This window comes from Pyrgilauda ruficollis, unplaced genomic scaffold, assembly GCF_017590135.1.
Source record: "Pyrgilauda ruficollis isolate IOZ18807 unplaced genomic scaffold, ASM1759013v1 scaffold146, whole genome shotgun sequence".
In the NCBI taxonomy this organism is placed as follows: Eukaryota; Metazoa; Chordata; class Aves; order Passeriformes; family Passeridae; genus Pyrgilauda; species Pyrgilauda ruficollis.
Genome location: NW_024513210.1, coordinates 281,855 through 292,380, shown reverse-complemented (window position 1 = coordinate 292,380; position 10,526 = coordinate 281,855). Strand labels below are relative to the sequence as shown.

Here is a 10,526-nt window from a genome sequence, read left to right as displayed (position 1 = left end):
GTTCTGAGCAAGTTCAAAAGTGGATTTACCTTCAGGGTCAGAGTTTACATATTAGAGTATAATATGACCCAGATCTGCTTTCCATTTTTCTTGCAACCCATACAGCTACAGAAGTTATTAGTACAGCCTGATATCCTACTCAGACAGAGGAAGTGGTGTACTGAATAGGAGAGAAGACCAGGACTGGAGTAAACTGCAGGGCTCAGCAGTTTTTGCTTTGTGGAGCAAGCCAGTTCTTGCTTGAACTGGTCCCTCTGTGCAGAATGGATGGCAGGAGGTGGAGGAAGGGATGCACAAAACTGCTGGCAGGAACTTAGAGTCACAGACACAAACCTAACCTGTTTGTAGGATGCTATGATTGCCTTGTTTTATTTCTGGCTGAGGAAAAGGTGCACATTACACTTCATTTCAGTTCCATCCACCCCAAACATTACACAGGACTTTTGGTACCTCAAGACCTGACCTTTCCATTTCTTGCCTGAGTAAGACATTCAAGTGACAGGATACGCAGTCAGTAGCAATATCCAGTCAATCAGCTGATCTAACAAAGTACTTTATGCAATGTAATGGTTTAGGAGACATTTTCCCCTTGGCTTTCAGCCTTTCTGAGTCTCCCAGTGCCCGAGATGATTAAATAATTTAGCAGCTTACGCACGATCGAGCGCATGGTGCGATGCCTGCCGGGAGCGGAGCAGAGCTGTCTGCTCAAGCTCCTGAGCGCTGACAAACTGCTGCTGACTCAGCAGCGGTACAAGGGCAATCTGCCCTTCAGGTCTTGGTTTTAAAGAGCCAGCTAACAAATTGCCTGTCCCAGCCAGGCAGCCTTGATGATTCCTGCAGAGTCCTGCTGGCTGGGAAGCCTGCTGGAAGTCAGGCACTTGCTCAGCTGCTCTGCTGTCTCAGCTGGACACAAGTCACTCCTCAAATGAACGTGAACAGGGCCCATCATCAGTAGTTCTAACTACCAGCCCTCCACAGAAGGAATGGGAATGTCTGTGTGCTCAGCCCCTTTGAACAGCCTGCCCCATTTTACTAATTATGCAGAGGAGTAATGAGGTGAGTGAGTTCCAGGCGTGTGCTCCAGAGAAATACGTGCTGTTGCATCAAGCCCTGGCCTCCCTGGCAGAAGAAAAACACTGAGGAACCAGAGGGAATTTGGTGGAGCCTTGCTGCAAAGGGCAGGGGATGGGGGCACTTGCCCTACCAGGAGAGGCTGAGTGGACAGGCTTTCCTTGACCAATAGAGGAGGAGGCTAAGTGGGATCTAGCTGCAGTTTTCCACTACATGAAGGCAGTAAGGACAAAGCCAAACTCTCCTCGGTGATGCAGAGATAGAAAACAAGGCAACACACACAAGCTGCAATGAGGGAAATTCCAACAGAATTGAAGGAAAACGTCTCCCCTGACAATGGTGCTGTACTGGAACGTGGAGAGGCTGTCACCTCCATCCCTGGAGACACTGAGGATTTTCCTCTGAGCTGCCAGATCCAGCCTTGGAGTTAGTCATGCTGCAAACATGGTGTGGTACTAGAAACCTCTGGCAGGGGCCTTTCTAACACCCAAAAAAATCTGCCTTTCCACAGGATCCAACTCAACTCCCCCTGCATTCAGCTATGCAAGTTGCCGCCTTTTAAATGTTTCTGTTTCTAAATGGTCTGTATTTCTAGGAGGGGTATACATGGCACAGTAAATTATGAGGTGCTAGCCTGTTGTCTGGAAAAATGTATCTTGAGGGAGATTATTTAACACACTGAAGGAGGATCAGAGTGATCTCCTGAAGCAGATGATTTATTTTCAAATTCTCTATCATGCTGAAGATACAGCTTAAGATTTTGGTATCAAATTTTTAACATTTTTTTTCTTCCTCCTAGGGGCTTCCTCCATTTCTGGCAAACTGAATGCTAATGAGCATCACCACCATGCCTTCAAGCTCAGTTTGTGCATCTGTACAGGACCAGAAACGCCAGTCCCTGGCAGTCTTTTCTTCTGCAGCCTTGCTAAGTTTCTTGCTGCCACCAGAGAAGACTCCTATCACTGTCTAGGCATTGCTAAGTATTGAACAGAACAGAAGGAGCACATGAAAAGCCATCAGGAAGCTTGGATGATGCAGCCAGGCACCCAGGATGCTCTGGTCTTTACAGACCTTTTTGAGAGTCCAGTGGGATGGAGACCATGCCCCACAATCAGGCCTCCCACATCTGCAGATTCTGCAGTCAGATTCTGCAAGCTGAGATGCCAGCATGTAACATTTTTCATGCTCTGATCTGTTCCAAAGAAGTAATCAGCCATGCATTCTTGCTTTCAAAATTTCTTACAAAGATCACTTTTATGGCTACATGTGTATGTTTCAGAATATATTTCATACTATTAAAGTATTTATGCAATACTGTAATAGTACTTCATTTTAAGGGTTTTTTTATGAGTGTAAACTTTATTTATGACTGTAAAACCAGTGTAATAAAAGGGAAGATGTCAACATTGTGGAAACTTTGCTTTTCTTGTTCAGCTCCTTGGTAGACATCCTTCCCTTGTAATTCCACACTCTGGAGACGTAGGTGTTCTTTGTGTTATATTTGCCCAATTATTGAATATAAAAGAAAATCAAACGAAATTAAACGTAGCAGCAATTTTAATTAAGTAGCTTAAAAATACATAAAATTGAACACACTCGAAATAGTGACAATATAATTTGGTTATAATAAGGAATAATTTGGTTCTGATAATAGAGCATAAGCAAAAATAACAGTGTGGGGTACGGAGTGCAGGGCTTGACCCGCCTTGCCAAGCCAAAATTCCCCCTTTTATGCTCTATGTCATCACCATCTCCTCCCATTTGATATTCATCACACTTGTATCACCGCCTTCATCATCACCTTTACCACGCATGCTCCACCATTCTTTTAGGGGGTCACGCCACTCTTTGGGGGTCGTCCCTGATGAAGGTCTCTCCTCTTCCTCAATGTTCTTTGATTCACCTTTTGGATTGCACATGCGCACCAAGCTGGTATAATGTAAGCCAAAGCTAATATACTATAAGCCAATATTATGTTCTAGCATCAAAGCAATAAATCTCACAAAATTAATATTTCCTTGGGACCCAACCAAATTTTCCTTTCTTTTGGTTAATTTTAGTAATAGTTATCTCTTGCTTCTTCCTGTACTGAGCATCTGCAGGAAAAAGGGGGGGGGGCCCTCCTCCTTCTTTTGGCATTACACTTTTAACTGTTTTACTATTTCCAAATATTAATTATTGTATCAGGATTGATTACTGATTCAATTTTGTCAGCACGAATCACACCTATTTACCACAATTGCAAACTGGGGAACCAAAGTAAAACGGCTCTACTTTTCCAGCTGGAAACACAGAGTGGAATGGTGAAGTAGGAGATACTGAAAGCTCTGAGCTCTCTCTACTGGAAGAAGGCAAAAAGAAGATACAGGTGTGTTGGGTTTTGCAGCAGTTTTGAATTTGAACAGCAAATAATGTAGATCATCTGAATGAATCGTGTGGGGAGCTCCATGTGTCATGATTCCCAACCTCCTCAAGCAGGAGGGCCACTGTGTGATCCCACTGGGGGATGTGCTGGTGCTGGGATCCACAACATGCACAAATGATAACTTCAAGAACAAGGCAGGGGCTGGTGGGAACTGTGCCTATCTCTTCCAGTTTATTTATGCTTACAGCATCCTTTGGCCATGCAAAAATCTCCAGATGTTTAGCAGACTATTGAGACACCTGGAAAAGCTGCAGGCTGAGGAAGCAGCTCCAGTCCCCGCAGTGTGAGAGTGTATCTAAGGCTGAGCACAGCTGGCTGGGGAGTGTCTCCTACGTTAGTCAAGCAAAACAACTCCAAACAACGTATAGCACAGCTAAAGTTTTCTTCCCCCTGTCCAGGGCCTCATATTGGATGTCACATGCTCTCTTTCTGGACATTATAGTGTTTACTCCTTGTTTCCTTAGGGAGCAATCAAATCACTTGATCAACATGCAGCTTAGTACAGCAGGGTCCATAACCATTCATGCCCAGGGCTCAGCCCTTTCCACTGAAGGTAGGAGGACAAACTTGCTCTGGTCTGTTTGGAAGCTTGCCAGTTCCAAGTCATCCCAGTGAAGTTTTTCACACTAGTTTTGTCTGCCAGAGTGAATTTGCAATCTGCTGTATCACTGCTGTGCCCCTCCTGGCATGTGAAGCCTAGAGGTGGGTCTACCACACTGGTAGCCTTTAAAGGTAACCACAGAAGGCAGCTGGTCTGCTCTCATCTTCTTCTGGCCCTCTGGACTGGTAAAAACATTGTGCCAGCTCGTAGACTGGGATAGCTCTTAAGCGTGAGTTAATGACAAGATTATAGTGGGGAGACATCAACACCCTCCCTGCGCTGGAACTTGGGTGCAACAGCAGCAACAGAGGTTTAGCCATATCTGATGTGGGTCTGGAAGCCTGAGGGGAAACCTGCCTAAGAGAGAAGTGCATGAGAGGTTTAAAAGCCAAAGGCAGCCTTCAGAACACTTGTACCCTTTGGTGCCTCCCCATCTGCTGTGACCTCTGCTCTTGCAGCAACCCACTTTCTCCTTCCCCAGCAGAGGCTCTGCTCATCATTGCTCACGTTGTCTGAACAAGGGGTCTCTTCTCTGCCAAATCCCTTCATGTTTCTTCTGTGAACCAAATCTGACTTCCATCACTGGGAATATTTAATACATATGTGATGAAATAATGACATTTCTGCCCATAGGAAGGCTAAAAGGGTCAGCACCAGGGAGAGTAGAAAAACGTACTCAAAGACAATGCTGGACACAAATACATGTAGACTGAAAACCCCCTGAAGGGACAAGTAGCAAGGGAAATTCCATGACCCTGAAACTCCTTTCCATCCTGATTTCCAAGTACCAGCACGCAGGAGAGGAAGAGAAAAGGAGGGAGAAGACATGCTTGTGTTTGCAAGGGTCTGGAGTGTGCCTTTGCATTGTTTAGTGGTAATCTGTTTCTCATTATTGCAAAGTCCAAGGACACCGTGTACTGACCTGGAGTAATGCTGTGTGCAGCTGTGGGAATGAATGATGTCAGTGTCCTGCTCTGCTGCGGACACGTTCTGGGGGTGTTCAGAGACAGGCTTTGGGAGCTGTTTGCAGCATGGATCAACATCCCTTCAAGGCAACACCACCCTCAGCAGGGCGGCAGACACCCCGTGCACCAGGAGATGGCAGCCATGCCCAGTTGTCTACACCAGCTGCCATCCCAATTTTTCCTGTTTCCTCTATTAGCAAGGACTCTACAGCTACCTGGATGTGCCTGTGCCTTGTTCATTGCTGCAAACCATGGAGGGTTGATCAAGTGAGACTGGGGTTTTCAGCGAGCACCAAGGCCCCTGGTCTGTGTTTCCCACACTTTGGGGAGGAAATGCTCTCCCAGAGATCACAATCCCCCATTTCCCACAGCTCAGGCAGCTGGGACTGGAGGTGTATTTGCTACAGTTCCCTTCAGAGCTTAGCTTTTGCCCAGGTGCAAGTAAAGGAGAGACACACCTAGAACAGCACACCCAAAATCTCCATAAGGCTGTAAAGATAAGTGGTTCTCAAAAATATGTAATCAGTAGCGAAATATTCACTATATAAACAGTCTCCAAAGCAAGAAGAATATCTTGGGTTAATAAAGTCATGTTACTGCATAACAGTCACCCTCCAGGGAGTTACTCTTGGCAGAAACACCTAAAGCGTTTGAGGCTGAATTAATTTAGAAAACCAAATTAAAGAATATCTTGTAACAAACAATATGAACTGGTATTTATGAACAGAAAAAGTGCCGTTAAAACAATCTTGTGCACAAAAGAGTTAAATTTCTGTAGCTGAATCACATGGATTAACTCTAGAGTCCACTCTGAATTTAATCAGATTTATGTTCAGAAGAATCTAAATATAGGATGTATTCTTAATATAGTTCATGATTCTTTGCATTTAATCATTGCATTTTTGTCTCCTCCTGTACAATGTCACCTGTCATCATGTTTCAACAAGTATCTTCAACCCAGTGTTAGAATTTAAGCAAAGGCTGGAATCTCAACTCCTTTTAAAGAAAATGCTAATTCTTTCTAAGAATTTCGCTGAGAAGGACAATGCTGTTGTACAGACCAATATCAAAAGTTGAAAGATGAAGATTCTTTATACTTTTCTTTATACTTTTCTATCTTTGCTTCTCTTCTTGTTTTGTGAAGCATATTGGGTCAGCCCTTTTGTGTCCAGGGCGGTCAATTGTGAGTCATGAATGGGCGCAATAGGCTGGCCATCAAGGAAAGAAGCATCTCAAATAACTTCAGAGGTTTTTGGTAGCATGTCCAAAGTAACTGAACAATTTATATGCCTTGATCTGCTGGGTGATATTGTCAATAACTTCAAAGCTACAAGTATGAAGACATTTTAATGTTTCCAGGTTGTACCTCCAGAAACCAGAAAAAAGAGATGACACGTCAATCCTCTGTGTCCAATTTACCTCCTTCACCCACAGGATACCAAAAAGATGACAAAGCCAGATGCTTGTTTGTAAGACCTTTATTTATATAAATAATATGCACCATATGAAACAAATATACAACACTATGCTTGCAAATTAATGCTTTGCAAAGGACTGTCATTGCTATTCCTGGTCAAAATTCCCCAAGCTGAGAGTGCCTTGGGAGCCTGAAGTTGTAGGAAGCTTGTGATGCACCTGGTTGTGACCTCTGCTAGCAAGAGGAGGTGCTGCAGGAGCAGGGCTCTCTGCTGTCCTGCTGAGCTGCCCTAGCACCAGGGGAGGTGCTCCGAGGAGCCTCCAGCCTCACCCAGAAAGAGGAACAGGATGGAGCAGAGAACCTGCAGCCATCATGAAGGAAATGACAGAGCACACCCAGAGTGTGGGACACACTTAGCCTTGTCCAAGCCTCAAGAGGTTAGACTGGAGAGGGCAATCCAGCTGTAATTTAGGTTGTGGGAAGGTGGTGGTGAGCAGGCATGTGCTATGAACCTGTATCTTCAGTTTGTGTCCACCAGATCAGGAGCTAATGGGGTCCCCTAGTGGAAACAGAGTGATTGCCAGGCAGGAGGATGGTTGGATTTTGTCCCCTACAGAAAATATCTATTTACAGGCCAAAGAACTTTGCCTATGACAGGATTTTTTTTCTGGCCAGCTCTCAGTACAGTCACCAACTAGACATTGCTGGCCATATTGTGGGCAGTAAAAGACTTGGAAAAACAGAAGACTGTGGGACTGTAAAGGTGCCTCCAGCAGAGGCAGCTGGCTGGGGAGGGAGCACATTGCATGTCTGCTCTAGGGGGAGATGCTCGGAGGATGAGGAGCACTCCACACAGTGAGAGCTGTGGTGCTCTGCACACAATGCACTCCGACAGACCTGCTGGCTCCATGTGAGGTTTTCAAGCTGAGCTACCTGGGCTGTCAAGGACTCACTTCAACACTCTGAGCTGAGCTTTGCAGTGGCTGGCCAGCTTTTCTCTTGATACATAGGCTGTACCACTTCAATTGTGATGCTTTTCAACTTCCTACCGATATCCAGGAGGACAAATAAACCATTTCACAGGGGAGGATACAGAGCAGCTGAGTGCAGTGCAGCTCTAAGAGCCAAAAAATGTTCTCCCTGAAGTCTTCATGAAATGTGCAGGTCAGTGCAGTGCCAGTGAGAACACAGTCACACAAACAGCTCTGCAGGCTGTCTGCTCCCACCTGGGCAAGGCTAAACCCAGAGCTCCATTTAGTGGGTCACCTGGATTAGCTCTGCAGGGTCTGAGGGGAGGCAAATCACTCTCTGGCAATGTCACTGCAGTCCTGGCTATTCCCAGTTAGCAATGGATAAGGTCTGAACCTGGGGAAGGTGTCTTCACAAGATCAGCCTAATTCTCCTTGGAAATAAAAAGTAAGGATAGTCTTATCTCTAGACACAGGGCTGGAAGGAAGAGAGATGTAAGGAGGGAAGAGGAGAAAGATCTGTTGTAAGGGAGAGAGTTGGAAATCAAAGAACAAGTGTTTGCGAAGTCTTCTGATTGCTGATGACTTTCATTTCAAAGTCCCAGAATTTTAAAAGCATCTCGTAAATCATCTACTTCATACAGCGGCTGCAGGACAAAATAGAAATGGTAGGTCAGTTGTCAAGTGAGCAGGAACCCACAAATATGAGGAAGGAATGGCAGGAGATGGGATGAGAGGTGGAAGAAGGGGAAATGAACAAGGAGAGAAGAGATGAAGAAAGTGGGGGCAAGAGGCATAAGGGATGTGGAAGATGAAGACGCATGAGTGAATGAAATGGCAGATGGCAGGGATGAGCAGCAAGAGCAGAGAGGAATTACAGTGAGGAAGAGAGGAATAAGCTGAGGCAAGAGGCACTGGAAGAAGAACGAGAATTGGCCCTTACCAGGAGGATTCGTCGAAGTTTCCTGGCAAGATGGACAGAGTTTTCATGCAGCCCTTCCCAGCCTTTGAATGCCTGTTCCCTGTTCTCCACAAATGTGTTCCAGCAGTAGAAGTAATCTGTGCAAGATACGGGGGAGTTACAGGTGCTCAACAGGACACTGATCACTAAATCATCACACTCTGCATCATCTTCTCTGGCTCCTTGCCCTACCTTCTCCCCCTCTCCTGGGTCTCCCCAACACCCCTTCATCATCTCTTTCCTGCCTGCACAACTCACCTTTGAAGGTCATGATGGCAATCTGTGCCCCCGCCTTGTGCAGGCGCCTCAGCCCCTCGGGCTCAGCCTTGCGGTCCTCGCAGAAGTAGAGGCGGGCCATGAAGATGCGGAGGGTCAGATTGGGGTAGGAGCGCAGGAAGCTGGCGATGTGCTGGGCGCAGTCGTAGCAGGGGCTCCAGGAGGTGAACCAGGTGATTCGGTAGCAGCGTCCCGGGTCCAGGTCCCAGGCTGCGATGTAGCGCAGGAAGAGCACCTCCACATGACAGCCCATCTTCGGGAAACCGGGAGAGACGGGCGAGGCCTCAGGTGGCGGGCAGGGAGCAGGGTGTAAGGGGGCTGGCAGGGAGGGAGGGCTGGCGTGGATGGGGTGTGAGGGAGGAGGAACACGGTGTGGGGAGTGCTCTTGGCTCGGCACACGCGGGGACAAGGCACGGTAGTACTTAAGGGCTGGAGAAGCACTGGGGGCACCGGTGTGGAGGGATGTACAAACGGGATGGGCCGGAGCTAAGCAGGAAGGTAGGGAGACTGGAAAGCAGCAGGGAGTGTGGATGACTCGCTGGTAACACACTCGGGGGTAGCACAAAGTACAGCTTTACCCGGAGGCTGCGCCCCTCAAACAGAGCGTACCAGCACAGCGCCCAGGTGTGCCTGCGTTGCTGTCACAGCCCTCTGCTCCCTGCTGCCCCAGGCAAAGTGGAGCTGCAGGCTCCAGAACAGGATGGCAGGGTGCTCCCCTACCTGGTTGCGCAGGTATCCGAAGTCCAGGGAGCACGAGGTGGCACTGTCCCTGCGCTTCACCACGTAGCAGAGGTAGGTTTCACGCCGGCCCTTGGCCTTGCGCAGGTTCCTGAAGTTGTAGAGGAAGAGTCTCCTTTGCATGAGAATGCTGCAGGAGAGGACAAGAGAGAATTTACATTTACTCATGCAGCCAGCAGTTTACCATGTCTCAGTTGAGGCCTCAGCACCAAAAATATCCTCTTCATATCCAAGCCTCTCTGTACGAGAAGAGTGTCGGTAATTTGCATGAAATGTTCTAGGGAAAGGTTGCAGACGTGACTCTGGGGATGAAGCAGGTGACCTTGTGAGTGGAAATGGTATGTGAATTAATGGTGATTAGTCAAACAGCAACTATGGCTGGGCAGAGTGTGAAAATATCTGAAAATATCCAGAACATGGACACCAGTGAGGGAGGAGGATGAAGGCATCTGAGAAGGCCTGTGAAGATGAGAGGGTGTGGAGTTCAGCCATCAAGAGATGTTATTTTTGCTATATGAAACCCAGAAAATCCGCTGGGGTAAGGGACGGATCAAATTAGAATCTCTCCAGAGAAGTCTGGACAGAATATCTTCCAAGCACTGCCCAAAAGAGGAGAGTTGAAAGTGTGCAGGACTAGGGAAAGAAGCCATCCAGTAGCTGATGGAATATATAAAGGGTAGGCATGCTGACACCTCTCCAGACACAAGCACCATTTCCACAGCAGACAGACATCAAGACTGGCATGGGCCTGCTCCTGTGCCCAGGGATCATGCTGGGGAGAGGCAGCAAGAGCACAGGGAGGGTGTAAGGTTGTCATGAGCCATATCTAACAGCCTTGCTGCCAAGTGGAGGGACACAGGCAGCTGGGTTCATTGAGGTGAGATACTCACCTCCCCCGCAGCAATGCAAAACAGAAGTGAATAGGTTAAAAATAATCACGTCCTTTGTCATCTTTTCCCACTGTTAGGCTGATGTTCAGCACAAAGACGGGGTAGGTTTAAGAGATACCGAGCTGGGTTTTCCGGAGGATCTCCAGTGAAGTGTAGAAAAGGGGAATTTGGGTTTGTTAGGAATTTAAATCTGAGAGTCTAGGCACATGTATGC

General features: G+C 47.1%; 1 protein-coding gene across 1 annotated transcript; it reads right to left on the bottom strand.

Annotated features, from left to right (window-relative positions):
- Window positions 1–7,978: 7,978 nt before the first annotated feature.
- On the bottom strand, window positions 7,979–9,590 carry AICDA (activation induced cytidine deaminase). Its single transcript, XM_041460631.1, has 4 exons — window positions 9,405–9,590; window positions 8,667–8,937; window positions 8,391–8,506; window positions 7,979–8,094 (listed from the first exon to the last, which is right to left on the bottom strand). The coding sequence occupies exons 1-4, from the start codon at window positions 9,588–9,590 to the stop codon at window positions 8,041–8,043; spliced, it is 627 nt and encodes a 208-aa protein (XP_041316565.1). The 3' UTR covers window positions 7,979–8,040.
- Window positions 9,591–10,526: the final 936 nt, after the last annotated feature.